The 20,789-nt window shown below is 43.0% G+C and overlaps 1 protein-coding gene across 1 annotated transcript; it reads right to left on the bottom strand.

Annotated features, from left to right (window-relative positions):
- Nucleotides 1-3,639: 3,639 nt before the first annotated feature.
- capn12 (calpain 12) lies at nt 3,640-19,461 on the bottom strand. Its single transcript, XM_012917110.2, has 23 exons — nt 19,277-19,461; nt 18,989-19,205; nt 18,084-18,153; nt 17,217-17,335; nt 12,534-12,667; nt 12,244-12,415; nt 12,089-12,172; nt 11,058-11,143; nt 10,885-10,962; nt 10,635-10,798; nt 10,276-10,544; nt 10,178-10,189; nt 10,003-10,076; nt 8,234-8,356; nt 7,266-7,302; nt 7,097-7,168; nt 6,950-6,995; nt 6,588-6,649; nt 6,213-6,281; nt 6,043-6,121; nt 5,511-5,627; nt 3,930-3,982; nt 3,640-3,849 (listed from the first exon to the last, which is right to left on the bottom strand). Exons 1-23 carry the CDS (start codon nt 19,420-19,422, stop codon nt 3,823-3,825), a joined length of 2,310 nt encoding a protein of 769 aa, XP_012772564.1. The 5' UTR covers nt 19,423-19,461; the 3' UTR covers nt 3,640-3,822.
- Nucleotides 19,462-20,789: the final 1,328 nt, after the last annotated feature.

Raw genomic sequence — 20,789 nt, 5'->3', positions numbered from 1 at the left:
AGAGAAAATACAGACTTTATACGAGGAAGAGGACACAGTTTACGGTTTTATCCTGGCAGATCAGCCGCAAACTGTTTCTCTTTATCTTGATATGAAGGCTCCCGCCTGAGCTGCTGCTCTTCTCGGGAAGTGTGGGCTGTGGTGCCACAATATTTACAAGGATCATTAGAGATACCAAATCAATCAGAATAACTTCTAAAAAGGTTAGTGCTCATTACCTTTTTAAGGCCTTTGGGGATTTGTTAAAGTTTTAACGGTTATCTCAGTTCTGCCTCGTGGGTGTCTCAGGGAAATAAAAATGTCTGTAAAGCTGTAATTATTGAAGAATGAACAGAAATGTACTTGTAGTGCTGTGCAAAAGTCTTGAGCCAGCCCTCATTTCTTTGTAGTTTGTTTTGGAAAATGGAAAATAGGTGCAGCGATTCATTAAAACATGTAAACCAACGTGCTAATACAGTATATAAGTGAACTCTCTTAGGCAGGCTTTCCTGTAAATTCTTTAAGTAGTCTTCAGGAATAGTTCTCCAGACTTTCAAAGCTCCTCTTTGGATATTGGCTTTTTTCTTTTTGCTCTGTTCTCTGTCAAGATGATCCCACAATGCTACAATAATATCGAGGTCGGGGCTCTGGGGAGGCCAATCCATGACTGATAGTGTTTCATTCTGTGTTCTTCTATCCAGGTCTGCTTTTACTACCTTGGCCTTTGTGTTTGGGTTCATTGTCAAGCTGAAAAATGAAGGGATTGCCCATCAGATGCTTTCCACATGTTACTGCATGGTGGTTCAAAATATGACCATAATTTTCTGTGTTTATAATTCCATCAGTTTTGTTGAGATCTTTAACAGCACTATCTTAAATGCAGCTCCAAACCATGACACAGTCTCCACCGTGTTTTAGACATGGCTGTGTGCTCTGACTGTTGTACCTCTCTCTTGACCTTCTCAGTATATACTGATGGCAACATGAACCAAAAATCACTCCATCAAACCCGCTGCCACTGATTTTCCGTCCAATTCTTGTATAATGTGGCATACTTCGACCTTTTCTCCCCGTTTTCCTGTCTTAAGAATAGTTTCTTTGACAGCCACCCTTCCACTGAGACCATTTCTGATGAGGCTTCAGTTATCAGAAAGTGGTCCTGGGTCAGGTCTTTGCTTGGTTTTTCCCCTCTAGCGCTTAAAGACGTGACCTTCGGTTACTATTCATCTCATGAATATAGTTTTATAGGTCCGAGACTTCTTCTGTGCTCCGCTTGCCGGGTTTCCTCAGATTTTTTTAAGGCTACACTGAACAGGATGTCGACATGCTGAAAATGTGGGATCGGATATCTGGGGAAGAATTGCCATATAAAGATATGATGACTGTTTTTCCACTGACGAATATATCTGGATATAACATGTATTTTTAGTTATTTTACTTAAATTATTTACTATTTTATGAATTATTTTTTCTCTATTCTTTCTAATTTTATCTGCTGTCTTCTAATTATGAACTGAAGCAATAAATGTAATAAACTTTAATCAGTAAAAACAAATCATGGTCCCCAGATAATGGATCCCCATCACTTGTGTGTAGCCTCCTGACTTTTCTTCTCACACCACCATGAAATTCACATTTGCAGTTTTGAGTAAAATGGCTCAGATATTTCATTATCGTGAACTTTGGTGCACACATTCATGATCCCTGTGTTATCAGCTGGCTCAAAGTTCACGGAGGTAAATTCATTTGATTCAGTTAAACTGATAGGAAATACACAGTGATCAAATCTTTAAAAGAGAAACGTTTAGCCCCAAACCACACCTAAAAGTATATGCTTATCGGCTGTACACAACAGCTAATATTAGCTAACTAAGCCTTTTAAACAATTAACCGAGTGCCTACAGGTGTGCTCCTCCACCTGTTACACAAAGAAAGGAAGAGGTCTGCGACCCTAGACTTTATTGAGGCTCAGTTCAATATGAGAGTAAAGTGGTCCTTTAGTAAATATCACAAATCCTGGATGAGAGTTAAGAGGAAATTTGTCATGAAGTGTGAAGTGAGGAGGACCCGAATGCAGGACTCAGGCAGACAAAATAACAGGAAGCAAGACTTTTACTCGGCTGAAGGCAAAATCTGAAAATCTAACAGCACACGAGGGGAGCCAGACAGACGCTAAGACAGAGACTGCCGGGGACGGAGTTGGGATTAATCACAAGAGGGGAAAGTGACTAAGAACAGGTGAAAACAATCAAGGCAGTCAGACACACAGGAAGTCAAAACTGCAACAAGACACCAGAGAAAACTATCAAAGTTTAACAGGAAACAAAATGGACACGAAAACTCAAATATAAGACGATACAAAGAAAAATTGAGGTGGTACGAATAACCAAAGATGGAAACCAATATGATATAATAAAAATGAATTAATCACATGAAGAATAATCTGAAAGCAGGAAGCCAAAGCTTTCATACGCAAAACAGTAAACGCAAATAATAGAAAATAAGAATCCAAACCTCAAAAAAATAACCATTCCCAGGTACATGCAGTGCTGCTGAAGGACTCAGTAACCATCAGCTTCTGCCTGATTCATTCTTTACAAACTAAATGAAGTTTTTCTCTCACTTTTCTGCGAAACATCAGCATGACACATCGTCTTTCTGTTAGCACAATGTCGTTTTGCACCATTGTGCCTCACTGCAGGCTCCAGAAGCTGCAAACCTGGCTGCACGCTCTCAGTTTTGTTTCTTGTTGCTTGTTTTATAAACCCTCTCCAGGATAAAAACACTCAGATAAGAGGAAGCCACACGGTTTGAAAGCAGGAAAATAAATAAATAACTATATAAAGTAGGTGTTGGTGAAGAAGAGGCCGTACACAGAGAGCAATCGTAAGAACCACTCTCTATGGGTCCTTCCTGTCTGCCTCTCTCCTCTCCCTTGCTTTTGTCGCCTCCTCTCTCTATCACAATGTAAATGGACGGTTGCCGAGGGCAACCTGTGTGTACTCACCTAAGGATGAACAGGAGGTGGTGTGTGAGTAAAGGGGCTATTAATAGCAGCATGTGTAGAAAGGACATTTGCTCGCTTGCATGCGCATGAGTGTGTGCGCACCTGTGTGTGTGTTTGAGAGAGAGAGAGTGAGAGCAGCCAGCATGTACCAGCAGGAGGAGGAGGATGCAGATTGTGAGACTCAGACACTTACTAGAGAGAACAGGAGGGTGGAGAAAGGGTGAGGGATGGATGGAGGGAGTAAGGGAACGTAGTGGAGGAGGGGGCGAATGTGTGTTGACGCTGTACGTGGCGTCAGTGTGATAAGAATAGAGATGGTGCGTGTAGCTGAGACATCACCCTCACACCCTCGGTGGGGCAGGCAGTACTCGCTCTGAATGTGTGTGTGTGTTAATAAGTGCATATATCTCAGGGTACGCTTGTGTGTGAGTGGATGAGTAAGGTGTTGGGGTTGAAGTGTGTTTTTCTTTTCACCATGTGGGTAATTGAAGTCATCTGTACCATTTAATTCAATTGTAAGAATTAGAAACATATTTTCTTTTGCCATTTCAAAATCATTTTGACACTTTTATGTTCTGAAAGAGGGAAGTGAGAGCTTTTTAAAACATTTTTTGTCGCTGTTTGACGCAAAAGACAAAAGCACGGAGGACATATCGGTTCTAAAACTGCTTTTATTACATGTGGAGTAACATAACTGGATTTGATTACAAATTGTAGGACTACTCAGTTAAGCAAGAATGCAAGAATACAACAGCACAGCAAGCGAGAGCAGCTTCTCTCATATTTCTCCGGTAGCTCATCGGGGTCCGTGTGGAACAGCTTTTCATGAAACGCCGTCACACTGTCAGAAACTGAAGCAGCCACTGCGGATTGACACGAGCAGAAAATGAAAAGCCTGTTCAGGTCCGGGGTCAGTGCATAACTGAGCATGTTTGATACTCACAGAGTTGATCCCTCTGTCTTTCACCTCCTGGCTGGTCTCAGACTCATACAGAGCTGGGGGAAAAGGGGAGGAGATGACCGCATGTGATATATTTGCAGAGGCTCAACACTCGACTCATCAGAGCCAGATGGTTTTCACTGAGGTGGCCAAGTTGAGACCAAGTACTTACATCAGGGCATCTGGCACGATAGCTGATATCTTGTTTGTTCTTTTTGTTTTTAACTAATTCATTAATTTTTCTATTTATTAAAAATCTCTCTTATTTCATTATACAAGCATGATTGCCATGCGGAGGTACACTTTAAGTTAACTGGGATTTTCTTAATTGAACCATCACTTGATATATAAATAAAAAAGAAGATATTCTAATTTTACTGGACACTTCATCAGGTACACTTTACTTTTACCACGTTGGACCTCTACTTCCTTGACAACCCCTTTAATTTTTTTATGGCCCGAACTCAACAAGGTGCTATTTGTCGGCTGCACATACATGATGTGAATCTCCTGGGCCATCGCATCCCAAAGGCGCTCTATGATTTGAGCTTTATGACATGATGTGTTATCCTTCTAAAAGCAACCATCAGTAGAAAGAGAACGACCCTCTTTGAAGTGAGGGGGTGGCTTACAACACCAACTGTCTGCCATTTGTAATAGAGTTTTGACATCCCTTCCCAGACGCCTTAACGCCCACTCAAATCTCGGAGCATTTGTTCTGAGTTAGTCATGTAGTAAGGTGGAGCAAGGTCTCCCAGCGGGTTCACCCGAAACCTTGGCTGATTGTTACCCACACCCGTTTTCACACCTGGATTTGTGGGATTAGGCAGTGGAGCAATAGGCCAAAAATAATGGGTGAAAGCCAACAGCCTAAAAAGTGTGATCGCGATTGAAGAACGTGGCTCAGTGGCTCTGATATATAAGCCTGTCCATGTAGGCTACATATGTTAATGACAGGGTTTTAAGCTGAATTCTAAATTTCTCTGAGAACCAATAAGGAATAGATGTACAATGCAGGATGGATCCATACTTTCATGACGTTTACTCCAAACTGTGACCATACTATCTTAATGTTGCAGCAGAAATCAAGATGCATTAGGCCAGGCAACATTTTTCCAAACTTCTGTCTAGCCTTGTTGAGCCTGTGAGAATTGTAGCCTTAGTTTACAGAGGGGCTCTCAGTGTGGTAACAAGTGGTTATTTAAGTTACTGTCCTGTCATTTTGAAGCGATCTGTCCATTTTCATCTTACCTCTTATATCAACAAGGTATTTTCATGCAGGGAACTGCTGCTCACTGGATATTTTCCCTTTTTTGAACCATTCTCTGTAAACCCTAGAGGTGGTTTTTTTTTTTGGAAACTCTCAGTACATGAACGGTTTCTCAAATACACTACCAGCAAAAATCTTCCCCCATTCTGATGCTCAGTTTGGATTTCAGCAGGTCATCTTGACCGTGTCTACATGCCTGATTGCACTGAGTTGCATTAGTTGTGCACAATAACAGTAATGGATGTGCTAACATAGCACAGTAGAGTGCACATGGATGATAGATGCACACACAAGTGTGTGTTTGTGTGTGTTACCAAAAAGCTTGCGCAGCCTGGTGACACATGACAAAAAGCCGTGGAAGGGCATGTCCAGCTCTCCAGATGTGAACCGCTCAGACAGCAGCTCAACCACCTTGTTATCGCACTGGAATCCTGGAAAACAGGGAAGAGCGAAGGTGTAAACCCAAACTGTGTGTGTGTGTGTGTGTGTACATTTTTAGACATCTTTTTGAGGACAGAAATCTGGCATGTCACTATACTTGTGGTGACCACCAGTCACTTATGGGGACAAAATGCCCGTCCTCACAAGTTTGAAGGCATTTTTGAGGCTCAAAATGCAGTTTTAGTGTCAGGGTTACAATTAGGTTACGGTTAGGTTTAGTCTAAAGGTTAGGCATTCATTTTTGATGGATAGGGGCTAGGGTTAGAGTAAACAACTAGGGAAAGCCTAATGTCAATTAGATGTCCTCACTAAGATATGAAAATGAGTGTGTGTGTGTGTGTGTGTGTGTGTGTGTGTGTGTGTGTGTGTGTGTGTGTGTGTGTGTGTGTGTGTGTGTGTGCATACCAACAGCCTGCAGTGCTGAGCTGAGTTCAAAGCGGCTCATGCTTCCAGAAGAATCCTCATCAAACTGAGAAAAGATGGACTGAAAAACAGAGCAGCATCAGTAACACTGACATGACTCTCATCCGCACACACACACAGACACACACATGTGCGCACAGACTGAGCTGTACCTGCAGATTGCGCACACTGGCCAGCAGGGTTCCTGCTTGCTCACGGCTGAGAGCGCAGCGCCCTTTAGTCTGCCAGCAGAGTTTAAGGACATCTCAACAGGACAGAAGACAGAGAGATAAAGTTATAAGGAAGGAGTGCGATAGTGAACAGCAGGGTGAAACAATGACTCAGCTGCAGAAGTCAGCAAGCGTCTGCCCCGAGGAAGCGTGAAACCAGCAAAGGTCAGTCTGTTTTCTAACAGCTGCAGCTGTAACGTGAAGAACACGAGGACGTGCCTACAGCGCAGACAGTGTCAGCAAGGATCGCAGTGCACCGCAAGCAAAAAGACTGGTATGCGAGTGATGTTAAAGAATAAACTGAGGACAAAAGGATACATCCTCTCCAAAGATGAGCTCTCTGCACGTCTCCAAAGGCAGATGGTAATCTTTCTCAAGAACTGTGATTAGGGAAGAAAGGCACAGATTGATGGAGAGGGAGAAAACAAGGGTTTAAATTGGATCTAGCAGAGGAAAGGTGAAGGTGAGGACAAGTGTCGTCACTTTTCATTACTCAACTGAGTTCAATTTACTTCATCTGACTGTGTATGAGCCTCTGTCTAGACTGGCGACCTCTGTGGCTGCACTGTTCAAACCTATGAAGGAGCTGCTTTGCTCCCATCTGGTGGCCACTGTAGGTATTACACATAAATACAGACACTACTACAACTGACTTCTGGTAATGCAGTGGATGCTCTGACCTGAGTTGAACAGCTTCATGATGTCTTTGACGTTCAGCCTGTCATCCTGCACGCAAGACACAGTTGAGAAACAGTTTTTTTTTTAAAAAAGCTTCAAAGCTTTCTTTACTTTGTGAGCCTGAAGTGTTTGAGTGCTATGATTCTTACTAGGCCAGCCTGCTTGTCAAAAGTCATCTCCACTCTCTCTTGATCCTTTGAGGAGACAGGAGCGGTCATCACCTGATAGAAAAACAAAACAAATATAAACATACTACAGCTTTTAGCACCTGTTAGCATCTAGTACTGTAGTGTGTACCGAAGAAGTCTGTGAACTCACTTGTGAGAAGCTGGAGGTGCAGGCAAAGTCTTGAGTCCTGGAACACAGAGGCCATGTCAGATTGTTGTACTTGTAAAAAATCTGGCTGACTCATTTGCACAAAAATAACTGCAGTAAAGCACTAAGATACTTTAGGCTACTTAAGTAGCACTAGCAATACTATAACAATCAGAGGTCCAGCAGTCTAATTTCTCCTTGGTCGAAAGCCAAAAAATGACTCACAATGCATAATGACTGCAAAGCGCCTGCACGCCTGTTATTATCTTATGTAACCTGATAGAAATATAGGTATTCCTGGACTTCGGGGTCTCTACTGTTAATACTCCTGCAGGAAACTTCATCAGTTTTTTTAACTGACTCATTTAAACTGAGCGTGTGCAGATTTAATTGCATAAACACACACCTGAACGCGTCAGCGTGGTTGCACAAGGCCTCTAATCTATGACCAGCAATCGTACTTTATTTTTTTTGAGCTGGCCTTTTGTTATGGGATAAAAAGTTTCCCCAAAACCTCTAACATCAGGCAGTGTACAAGAAAACAGTGCATTACTACAAGTACTTCACAGTTTAATTTACATCAGGCTAAAATAGCTTTTTTTTTCCACAGGGTATTGGTATGGTGCCAGCTTGTTTTATAAGCTGCTTGCAGTGTTTTATATTTAACATATAATTCAGCCTCTGATAGGTACAGGGAAGTGTGGGTGACTATGACTGTGCTGTTCAGTGTGAGTGTTGCGGCAGGTGATTCAGGCGTGCAGCTGAGCCCTCGGGAAGTGAGTTTATAATTTGACAGAATATCTATGACGAGTGCAGACGCAGGGAGACGCACACACAGCGGTAATAATTCACACATGCTATCAGAGGTAGTTTTTTTTTCTGTTTTCTGACATCAGACTATGCAGAAAGTTTTTCTTTATCCTTGCTTTGGAATCTTTTGGGGAATGAAAGCTAAATTTCCTCCATCTTACTCGAGAGTGTTTCCAATCTTGGAGAAAGTGCGGACGAAGAACTCTCCAGGGATGTTGGGTCGGTAGGTGGATACCACAATGACGTAAGTACCTGGATCCAGGCGCATCTTTCTCCACACACCTCTGCAGGACAAACAGCATGTTTACTGATTGTAACAAATAAGCTAAACGATTCTATGCACAAAACATGTCACACATACCCTGCTCAAAAACATTAAGTAAAACACAAAGTCAGATAAACTTCCCTGTTGGTCCCTTCTAGGAAGCATAAACCACTGTGAATGTATTTCACCTGCTTTGGAAATCACACAGCGTCTGTCGGAGAGGCAACAACAAGACCATCCCCCGTTCCTGTCACTGTACCTGCACCTGCTTCACATAGCTTCTCCAGAATGGCACATCCATATTTACTGTTTCTACCAGCACACTCACACAAGTATGGAGGAGATGAGGAGAGCTGGAAAGAACCATAGAACGACATCAAGGCAGCAGCAGTACCAGTATATACTCCTTTTTGTGAAGACAACCAGGAGCTCAACAAAATTATCCCCAGCAGGATGCCCACATCCTGACCAAACTGTCAGAAACAGACTTCATAAGTGTAGTTTCAGGGTCAGACCTCCTTTAACTCTTTCCCCCGATAAAGGCGGCATTTGACAACCTCCATTGTAGGCTTAATGACAAGTTTTGACACCTCAGTATATCATAAATGAAGATATGGTTTGACCACAAGAGGTTTCAGGTTTTTCCAAGAGTCACCTGGCAGAGACCACCACACTCAGTCACTATGTTCTGGCCTGAATATTCATATTTCAAGCAGGCCTGAAATATGACAGAAGCCACTCAGCTCAGAAAAGAGCGTGATGGATTCCTCGTAGTAGTAGAGTGATCAGGACCGGATCAGGACCAGGACGGTCCCGATCAACTAGTCCAGGTAAGAGACACAAATCTGGAGTGGACATGACAAATATCAAAATGTGAAGAGGCAACGAGACCAGTGGTGCTCTCCGGTGAACTGGTCTGGAGCACAGGCATTCTGGTAGTGCTTCTGTTCCTCAATGCACCATCAAGCAGATACCAGTCCCGGGGCTGGTTGATGCCCATCTATGGACATGTCGGTCTCTCCTCATCGTTTGGTATTCCTCCACACTCTTGATGTGCCATCATTGAGTATCTGTGCAAGCTGAATGCGCTGCAGGTACTGTATCATGTTACCAGTCGTGACAAAGACACTAGCAAAAAGCAAACCTGGAGAAAATCACTCAGGAGGGATGAGGAGAGAGCAATGGTCATCACCTTCAAAGTAATTTTGAATGTTGTCCTGTTGCCTCTCCAGTGCATCTGCTGTCATTTTCATTTGCTCCAAAGCAGGTGAAAGGGAATGGTTTCTGTTTCCTGACTGGACAGACCGATCTCCCTTAAGTTTAACTAACTGTGTGTTACACTTTAATAATCGAGTCTTCCCTTAACGGTTTTGAGCATATGATACAGACTGTAGCTGCTCTGGCTGACTGATTTTCTGTTGTTGTTTTTTTTAAATCTCTTTTCTGTTCAAAGTTAGCAAGAACTCAGCAAAAGATGACAAAATTCTCTTACATAAAAATTGACTTCAGAGTTAGCTCAGGTATTACTCAAAATTACGACTAAAAGTGTCTCAAACATTCACCACAGCATAAGGATCTGCAGCTGTTGGGATCATCGTGTGAACGCGTAGCTCTCTTTGTGTGTGAAAGAGCAACATGCAGTCTCTTCATAGTTTCATCTTATACCTTTGACCTTTGTACTTCCCAGAACGACACGCTGGGCGATTCTTCATAAAGAAGCTGCGGTCCAGACAAGTGTTCTGCAGTTATGTGAAAAAAAAAAAACAGTTACTGAGAAATGAAAATAGTTCTCATGTTAATTTGATTTTATATAAATTATTGATAATTGGTAGATATTCACCTCAGAAGGAACCTGGAAAAAACAAAGAATGAGTCACATGAGTGTGTCAAGAAAAAGAGTTAAGATGCTGAAACGTTAAAGCTGGATAAATATAGCACCTTATAGATGTGAAAGGCGATGTGCAGGAAGTTGAGTTTATCCCTCTGCCTTCGGTTTTTCTGCAGCAGCTCCACCAGCACCGTGCAACGTTTGACTTTCTGCTTCTGCTTCTCGGCTCTCTTCTTCGGATCTGGGGTCACAGTCGGATCTTCCATTTCATCATCGCCATCCTCGCCATCGTCCCCCACGTCGTCGTCATCGTCCTCATCCTCATTCTCGTCCTTCTCTTTGAGGACCAGCGTATACTGGGGATTTTTCCAGAATGTTTCTGGGGGGAAAAAGCAGAGACAGCAACATCTGGCAACAGAAAGGATCCCAGTAAAGCTTGAATGAACAGTGATCCAGATTTGAACCGTACTGTTATATTTGCGGCTACCGCCAGCAGAACTCCCCGGCAGCCAGCAGCCTTCGTGTTCGGTGATGGCCCAGCTGGCAGGTGTGCTTTCTTCATCATAAGAGTCTGGATTGACGCTGCAGAGCTCCACAACATCAAAGAGGTTGGAGAAGTCCTCGGCACTGATCCTAACAGAGACGGCTACTCGCATCAGAGCTCTTAAAGCCACAAGAAATTTATTCACTGGTTTAAGTTTTATGTTTCTTCTTCTTACCAGAACTCTCCGTCTTCAACGCATTTCACCTCGATCCTTTCCTTCTCTGTCGGGTCCACGTTCTCCCACTCTTTCCCCCTGCAGTCACGCACACGCAGAGACAAACTCGACATCCGTGGATGTTCTGTAAACTGCGAGTGGGTGTGCTCTCTTTGTGTAACATGCACACTCACTTGTCACTCCAGGGTCCGCAATATTCGATAAAACCCCAGGGGTTTCTCAGCCTCAGCAGCAAAATCTCATCTGATGGTTTTGTCAACTAAAATTTAAACAACAACAACAAAAAAGAAGCTTATAAAACACACATGAAGTCTTATTTTGAAAGGATAATTTTTCACTATGTTGTTATTTACATCAAGATTCGAGAAAAAGTCTTAAAATGATTCCATGAAAAAAATGATCAGACTATGAAAGTGCTGTGTAAGATCTAGTCTGTTTACAAGAACAGATCATAGTAGACTGACAGACATTAAATTACAATAAAGTTGATTGTTCTGTAATCAGTCCCATTTGTTTGTCTGTCTGCTTGTTAGCAGTCTAGCATCCACAGTTTTCAAGATATCGTTTTTAAATTTTGTGTGATGGTAGATACCAATAACAGCTTGAGTTGATTTAATTTAGGTGAAAATCAATAAAAAATTTATATTACCCACAATTTTGGAGGATCGTCTTCAAACTTCGCAATATTCTAGGCCTTGAGGGACATGAATACCAAGGTTGGCTAAGCATTTGAGTTCGACCTTCACTGTTAGCATCCAAGATCAAAGTTGACCTTGAGAAAAATTTCAAGAAACCATATCGAGTAACATATCGTATGAAAGGACATGGAGAGAGCTGTACAACAACCTTTTTATGTTTTCAATACGACGCCTTCGACGTCTCGGTGACGCCAGCATCAGCATGTTGTAATAAAAACATCATAAAACATTAAAGTTTTTGTTTAGCCCTTGGAGGTAGTTGCGCTCTCTGAGTGCTCTCGTTCACCTTGATCTGTTTTTTAATTTGACGCAAGATTAGACGACGGATTATGAGTCAATTACATTCCAAGATAGGATGAAATCCAGTCAAGTTACAATAAGGAGACATGAAATATAAATGAGATTACATTTATTGTCACAATAAATTTCATCAGCTTAGAATAAAATGATATAATGTGAGATAGCGTGAAAATTGTGCTCACTAATGAGACTCATCTTCGTGATACCTTGTCAGCGTCAGTTATGGCGTAGGCATGGCCCTTTATCAGCCCCTCTCCTGTCACCTTGCCGATATCTGAGGCGCTCTTGGCCTGTGAAGACAAACACAGGTTAACATCCACGTGCGTGAGTGTCAACATCTGGAGTTTGGGGCTGAGTGTACCTGGATGAAGCAGCTGAGCAGGCTCCCTCGCGACAGAGCAGCAGCCAAGGACCTCCAGAGGACTCGAGGGGTACGAGAAGAGATCTCCAGCGAGCGGGCGATGCCTCCAGTGAAGTCCTCCATCCCCTCTGAAATGTTGCCTCCCTTCAGGCTCCCGTAAGATCCGATTAACCTACATATGGGAGGTGAGAAAAGTGGCTATCTCTGTTAGCGACATAACACAGACAGAAAAGGAGTGGGTGATCTCAGACATTACAACCCAGAAACATATGCTGGTTGTGGAAACTGACTTGGCATAGGCCTTTTCCACCAGGGCGCTCCAAAACTCATTGCGGGTGCGAGAGTAGCTGAAGAGCAGACGGCCTTCGCGTACTGGCAGCCTGTCATCCACAACCACCTCCACCCACTCACCATACTGCCAGAACTGCACAGAGGGAGGGAGAGAGAGAGAGAGACGGCGACAGAAGAGGGAGACGTGAGAAGAGAGGAGGAGAGGATGTAATGAGTAAGGAGGAACTGTAATGAGGAGGAAAACTGAATGAGAACCTGAACATTAGAATCAACTGATTTCTTTTGGCCAGCTGGGGGCAGTAGAAACAAACTATTAGCGATGCACAACACCCCCACCTTTAGACTGCAGTTTGTCTGTGTCAGGCTGACCTCACTGAGTGAAAGGCTCCATACTACCGTATTCTGTCTCCATGTAATCTCTCATGTTGATGTGCGAGTCATTTTTTATTACACAGTGTTCTGAGATGGAAAACTAGTCTATGTAAATACTCTAGGCTTACCGTCCCTCTGTGTAAAACAACATGCATGCTCTGCACTTTTGTTTGACCTTTTTGCAACAGAAAACAAACCTCACAAAGAGAACTTGGCAAAGTTCAGACTTCCAAAGCAATTTGTGATCATATTCAGAAGATAAGTTAGCTTTGATACTTCTGGTGACGCATTAGACCCAGAGTATTTCTAGAGAAAGTCTGAATATTGGAAACTTTTTTTTTTTTTTAATAATGAGAGATAAACTGACTTTTATTCTTCTGAGTTTAATTTCAGTTAGTTTGCAGAACAAAATAAAAATTGTTTCAGTTTGGTTTTATTGTTTTAAAAATGTTTAGCTTTAGCTTGGTTTTCGCTAGTCTTAGCATGTCTCCACAGTGTAGTTACCTGTTTGGCTAACTTGCAAATAGTCCTGTCCTGACACCACCCCAAATCCCTTTGGGGGATCAGTCTCATCTGGGTGGCTGTTTTGTCTAAATTTTAACTTATTAACCATATTGGTTAGTAATTCAGTTAGCTTTCAGTCTTATCTTAATTTGCATTTCAGGTAACTGAAATGCAAGCAGTGTGGTGGTACAGTGGTTAGTAGCACTGTTGTCTCACAGCAAATAGGTCATGGGTTTCAATCCACTGGCCAGAATTTGGGTGTTGTCCATGTCCCCTTGGTTATTCCAGTTTCCTCCCAGAGTCAAAAAACGTGCACGTTCGGTTAACTAGTGAAAAACTGTAGGCGTGAATATTTGTCTGCCTCTCTGTGGTAGCCTTGTGATATGTCGGTGGCCTGTTGAGGCCACCCTGCCGTTCACACATGTAAGATCTGCTCCCCACAATACCCTGAATTAGCAGGCTGAAGAAAATCGATGAATAACTGAAATGTTTCAGTTAGTAGTTTAGTTTTTGTCAGCTACCAGTCAGTTTACGTCCAAGTAACCCCGGGAGCCGAGCAGACTGCTTTAAACACAAAGGAGATGACCAAAGACCAGTGTAAGATTATTCTGAACTGTTGCAACGACTAAATTAACTCGTGCAACAAATTTAGGAAGACTCAGCGTACCTGAATCAATGACAGGTTCATAGAGAGAAGAAAAATATAATAATAATACAATATAATCTCTGTGAAAGCACACTGTCCCGCACAACATTACTTTTTTTTTTTTTTACAATGTTTCGATTAACGTGACCTTTGTCAGTTACAGAGAAAAATTAATGATTGATGATTAAATTAAGTAATGGAAAGCACTTTAAACTGGTGTGTTGTTGCCTGTAGATAAGATCGTCTTGTCTCAATTAATGCTATAATTTAATATTATGCCTTCAACAATCAGGGGACTTATCAGCTGTCCAGATATGAAGCTTCAAAAGGTTTATAAAGGAGAATTTAAAAACAACAGCTCTTCAGGTCGTTACTGGTCATGGCTCGAGGTGTGTACCATACTGTTAACGGTGTGTACACAACAGTAGCTGAAAGCAGGCTTACACTGGTCGTTCATGGCTGGTGTGTGTGTGGGTCCAGGTGTCCCGGAGGAGTCACTACCTGCATGTCTGAACTGCTCTCCAATTACTCTGACAGAGCAGAATCAGTTTCCAGTCCTTCCGTCCTGCTTGTTCAGTCACGCCACATTCTCCACGGCAGTCTCTAAAGGTCCAGAGCTTCGAGCCAAAACAATCACTTCCCGATGTGTCTGCTTTTGCAAGATTCACGTGTCTATGAAATTGGTATTTTATTGATCTGAGCAAGTTAGAGCCAGAGAATAAGTGTTGAACTCTCCAGATAAGAATCACCAGTTCTAATGAGCTGATAAAGATTTGGGTTTATGTTTGTTTCCCTCAAGCTGGGAGGCCTTTGTGCAGAAATGACTCCAGGATGAGTTGATACGTGTCTTAGCTGCCTTCAATAAATACCAGAGCCGTGGCACAGCAGCTTACCAAAAAGACAACTCACAGAAAACATTTCAAAGGATAGAGCCAAATCAGATAAAATATAAATTAGTTCAGGCGATCTGTCCTTAAATTTAAGGGGCGTCTAAATATAATTATGTTTGTGGAGGCCTCACATTCGTCAGAATAAATGGCTCTTCAAAGGCGCTCAAGCAGGACCAGACAAAAAGCTTTTAGTCTCGTGTTATGTTGTGCAAAACGATATGTGACCACAAACTTTGGCAAGAACAACCAGCAGATGAACTAGCTCGAGGGCCACAGACTGATGTGTTTTGTGTACATCTATGCTGAAATATGACCTAAGTTTTTGTGTGTAATGATTTAATAAAAAAAACTCGGGGAAACACTTTAATTGACACTTTTGGCTCCAGATTTGGCTTAATGCGTGATCGTGTCTTCAAATAAAGCAACTTGATACAGCGCTGGGCCTGCAAATCTGCAAATTTAAGTCAAATCTGTGCTGTCAACAACACAAGCTGTATGCAAAAACGGACGTACTCACTGTTGCCTAATGATTAGTTGAGTCCTGTCAGCTTTGAGCTGCTCGATTACCCTCATGCTGTTTTATGAACAGACATGAGAAACCTCTGCATGATTATACTAAAGTCCCCGGCCAACTTCGGGTCGGGGACAAGTTCCTGACAAGTGGAGGAGTTTAAGTATCTCGGGGTCTTTTTCACGAGTGACGGGAGAAGGGAACCAGAGATAGTAGATGGAGTCGTGCTGGTCCATCATGGTGAAGAGAGAGCTGAGCGTAAAAGCGATGCTCTCAATTTGCAGTCTACGTCCCGACCCTCACCTATGGTCACAAGCTGTGGGTAGTGACCAAAAAAACAAGATCGCAGATACAAGCACACAAATGTGCTTCCTCCAATGAGTGGCTGGCGTCTCCCTTAGAGATAGGCTGAGAAGTTCAGCCATCAGGTGGGGCTCAGAGTAGAGCCGCTGGTCCTCCACATTGCAAGAAGCCAGTTGAGGTGGTTTGAGCATCTAACAAGGATGCCTCCTGGGCGATTCCGGGTATGTCCCACCAGGAGTAGGCCCCCAGGCAAACCCAGGGCACGGTGTAGAGATTATATCTCTCGGCTGGCCTGGGAACGCCTTGGTGTTCCCCCGGACAAGCTGGAGGAGGTGGCTTTGAAGAGGTGGCTTTGTCTGGGTTTCTCTACTTAGGCTGCTGCCCCCATGACCCGGCCCCAGATAAGTGGAGATAAAGCATACTCTGTTCGATGAGTGTCCATAACTTACAAAATGAGCTTCACGTTGTATGAAATATGACTTAAAACTGCAGTAATCCACGTTCACCTGTACTCAGAGAAACTTTTCACCAGTCTGAGTCACGTCTTCAGTTCCCAGTACAAACACGTAATGACCAAAACCAGCAGCACTGACTAACAATGGCCCGTGAGGTTAGTTTCATGGTTGTTAATATGCAAATTTTCATGGCCGTTGTTTAACGCCTGTGCATACCACTCACAGAGAGTTCCTCTCTCCACTATGTGCACATCCTCACTGAAGGAGTGGCCACTGGCCTGCAGGTGTAAACAGACTGTTGAGTACTGACCTGATGGGGCAGCTCTTCTGTGCCCTGCCGGAGGTTGTTTGGCTTCCACAAAATATAATTCATAGCGATCGTCTTGGCATTTAATTGCAAAAATTATATTAGTCTGTTTGTTTTGAGCGACCTAATACTTGGGGTGGACCCGTTTTTGGCGTGGGGATTTGAGGTTTGAATGCCACAGAGACACAGTGTTTTGAAAAGATGCATCTCAGCTATTCTGATGCTCCTGACACATAAGGCATCACCAAAGGCTTTTGCTTAGGGAGCAGTGAGCTTTCTTCTTTGGGTGCTTTCACAGCGCTCACAAAAGTTCAGCCACAATAAACCAAATTTAATCGGGGTCTCTTTGACATGATGTTCTTCCTGCTGCTTCCCTGGTTGCTGTGTCTGTGGGGATGGTGTTCGCTCTGTGTTGTAACTTCCTGATGTAACGCCCAGTTTGTGCTCCAGTGGATGATGAGAGTCAAACCTTAAATCAGTATACGCTGGTTTACAGTCCACATCGACCTTAAAATGTCCCGCATTACTGATGGTAATTGCACAGACCAAGAAAGCTAGCCTTCCGTAATAGCATGGCAAATAGGCCTCCTTTGAATTGTCTGTGGGCAATTTGCATTGAGGATAATATAGATGCTGTTTTGGGGGAAAGAGTGAGCATTGTTTCTCATTAGTAAGAAAAAGAGTCTGGTCTTACCTTGAAATGGAAGATCCCTGCGTAACGGTCGCTCAGACTTTGGTTTGGTGGCACCACCTTCATAAAGAGCGAGGGGTGCGCGGTCAGGCAGGACAGGGCAGCCAGCAGCCAGCAGTTACCTGATAAACAGGAAGAAGAGTGTGACGAGTTTAAAGGTGATCATTTTTTATATTTATTAAGTATTTCAGAGGGTGGTGGTCTCCCGCATTCATGTTAGGTAGACTGGCAGCTCTCCATCACACACGTAATCAACCACATTCTTCTCCAGCAGCCAACATCTGTTCTGTGTTGCAGATGTTGCAGTAACCGTTAGCATCTGTGTAAATCATGGAAAAACACAGACTGAGATTTAGCTTAAAAGGAAACCCAAAACGTAGACATGGAGACAGAGGCAGGCGGAGGAGGAGGGGGAATTGATCTGTGCCAGTGACATGCTCGCACACATCCGACGACACAAATCATCAATGAAGAAATCCCAGAGGTGGAGGACGAGTTTGCTGTTTTGCAGAAAACAGCCGTATAATTCATCAAAATTGGAAACAGACTGAGAAACGCATATTTTAGCTGATGCTGCAGGCTAATAAAGCTGCAGCTCGATGGGGTAACGACCCCCAGCAGATTTAGGATTTGATGACCACAAAGAGACACGACTCTTTTCCCTCTGGCTGCACATTAGATGTTTTGGTCCCTCTGAGCCTGTTTGTCCCCGTTGTACAGCTACTTCAATCGCCTGTATCCATTTAACTGGGTGTTGTGCAATCCCAGTTTGAGACATTTCAACATGACTGGTTTCATCACTCAATCCCTGTGGATTGATAATAAACAGCTGGCAGATAAAAAGATTGTTCTTGTTCCAGATGTACTCACCAAGTTGGCCCTGACAGATATCAGTGGTTGCAGTCGTGTCCTCGACAAACACAGCATTCTTACTGATTTCCTACAGAAACAGAACAAAAAGAGCACAATTTACAAGCTCTGCTGTTATAACCATGAATGTTTTACCTCCTGCGATCCCCACGTCCTCTTTAAGAAGCCATTAAACTTTGACTTTCCTACACTAATTCTACCGGAGAGTTTCCGACTCTGTCATAAACTCATTGTGGCCATGACAGGACATTTTTCAGATGGTGCCTAGTTCTTATATTTGTTTTTTGTGCTCAAATCTTAATTTCTGTGAGGAAGATGGTGGTGATATGTTTAGAATAACAAACAATATATAGAATAACTTCACTGATTGACCATTTAAGAACATTTTAATTGAAAACACCAAGTTATGTGACATTTTACAGAATCATTTATGTGGCCCTGTTTTACAAGGATTTCCCTGGAAAATATATATATTTTTAAATTACTTTTGAAGTCCAAACCTCTTTTTCTTTGTTCATGTACTTGGTTAGTTTGTGACTTGGTGTCAATATAAAACTAGATTAAGGATATGTGAATGGACATTGGGCTCTTTTCTTGATGATTTGTATAACCTTTTCCAGTTCTCCCTCACTTCGTTCTTTCTCAACTCCTTCTTCTCAAGGTTTTTCCACACCTGTGACACACCTGGTTAAATCTGTTTACACCCACATCAGCGCTGCTGAGAGCTCATGTGCAGAATGTGGGGGGAACATTTAGAAACACATACCTGAAAAACAGAGAAACTTTCTTTAACTCCAGAGTTTTTGTTTGAATCATGCTAAATAAGCCCACGAACACCTAAACCTCCGCAAAACCGTTGGCTCTTTATGCGCATGCACAACATGTCAGTGGTCAAACTTTCGCACCTTGGGTCTCTTCCATTGAATAGCCTTTTTAGGGTCCGGGTCTTCCGGTGTTCCGATGGACTTCTGCTCCGCTGGAAAGGTTGGATCAGAGAACAGCACGCCGGACTTCAGACACTCTGCCTGGAGAGTTTCAAAGTCCTGGTCCTTGAACTTGATCGGGTTCTCAGTGGAGCCCAGAGGAGCCTCGTTGTTGGTCGCCATCGTGTCAGTGGGTGCGCTGTCAGAAAAATGCTATCAGATGCTAAATGTGAGAGCTTAAATACAGTAAAAGAAAAAGCGCACACCCACCGGATCAGGCGAGGGCTGCTGGAGCGCCTCCCCGGCTCTGCCCAGCCTGGAAAGGTATGCGGGGCGCCCGGGGGACCTTCGATGCGGGAGTCGGAGTAATAACACGGTGCCAGGGGCGCCTTTGATCTCTGGAGTTTATTGTCCATCGTGCTGAGAGTGCAGACAGATGCGAAAAGGGATACGAAAAGCGGTCTGTGCAGGGACTCAGCAAGTGCCACAAAACTTCACTAAAAACTATGAAGAAACTTCAAATCTTTAAAAGTTTCTGTTTGCTTTTTGTAAAACATCCAGAACTGTGACTGCAGCACGTTTATGTTCGCGTGCGTGCAGGAAGCTTCTTTCCAGTGAGACCCAAAACACCAACAGGAATCATTTTAAACCTCTAATAAGGACGTTTGGATTTGCCAGCATGTTATTCATGCATGCCGAGAAAACCCCAGTCAGTTCTCCAACGCCAGCGCTAGGTGGCAGTGCACTCCAGTGGACGACACACCACAGATCACTGCGGGACTCATGGTGACAGCTGATTTACTCACTGAAAGCTCTCTAAACGCGATATATAAGAGGATTGGCAAATTGAAAGAAAACCCCTGATCTTTGACCTCTCGCAGTGAGAAGATCTGCAGCAGCTCTGAGCTGCTTCTTCTCATGATGAAACATTTCAGCTGTGATGGCAGTAGTGACTTCTTCCAGGATGAAAACCCAGCTGATCACTTTTGGGCCTGCGGGAGAGTTTATGCTGCGCTTTCATCATCAAATACCAAAAAATGTGAGAACATCCCCGTGGAAGAGTGATCCTCTGTGGAGATCAGGGTGAATGAAGAGAGAGCCCCTAAGCTGCTCTGGTGCCACATGCTGATTGATTTCTGTTGGCTTTTCCTTTAATTTGACACTGCTTTATATAGTGCACTGTACTGTTTTTATTTAAAACAACAAAACTAAAGGCGACATAAGGGAATAAAAGGCAATATTATAGTTCTTTCAACAGCCTGCACTTAAACATTTATGTCCATATTGTCTGTTTGTCTGTTCTGTTGTATGTGTAGACAAAGGAAAATAAAGCTGATTTTGATCCTGATTTATATAAAGTGTAAAAACTCCCTGTCAATTAAAGACTTCATGCATTGATGCAAACACATAAAAAAGACAGACTTGTTACTCCATTCATCTGGAGGATGTGCTCCAGGAGGGATCAAGGAAGCAAACAAACCACTGAACTAAAGTGATGTTTCTCCTGTTTCTAGAACATAAATATGAGACATTTCCATGTATAATCACATGTTTGCCTTTTATCTGCACAAATCTTCCTTTAGAGGAACTTTTATGACACTGAAACTGAGGTGGAACAAAAATAATCCAGCCTGCTTCACAGAAAATTGAATTGAAATCCTGACCTAAATGTCTTGAGATGCTGCCTCACCCATATGGACCCTTTTAAGCGGTATCCGGACAGGGGTGCTTTGGTTTGGCCTCCCTTTTTGTGATATGGCCTCTGAATCTGAAGTGGACATCC

This window comes from Maylandia zebra, linkage group LG14 (genome assembly GCF_041146795.1).
Source record: "Maylandia zebra isolate NMK-2024a linkage group LG14, Mzebra_GT3a, whole genome shotgun sequence".
Classification (NCBI taxonomy): Eukaryota; Metazoa; Chordata; class Actinopteri; order Cichliformes; family Cichlidae; genus Maylandia; species Maylandia zebra.
Note: the sequence above shows the minus strand (reverse complement) of the source record. Positions and strands in the feature narration are given on the sequence as shown.

What these genes read in the sequence shown, in the direction of transcription:
- capn12 (XM_012917110.2), bottom strand. Translation starts at nt 19,422, where the DNA reads ATGGACAATAAACTCCAGAGATCAAAGGCGCCCCTGGCACCGTGTTAT. An exon ending in TTCAATGGAAGAGACCCAAG is followed by an intron (nt 18,154 to 18,988) that starts GTGCGAAAGTTT and finishes CTGTTTCTGTAG; the next exon opens with GAAATCAGTAAGAATGCTGT. An exon ending in TGCTCAGCTGCTTCATCCAG is followed by an intron (nt 12,173 to 12,243) that starts GTACACTCAGCC and finishes TTGTCTTCACAG; the next exon opens with GCCAAGAGCGCCTCAGATAT.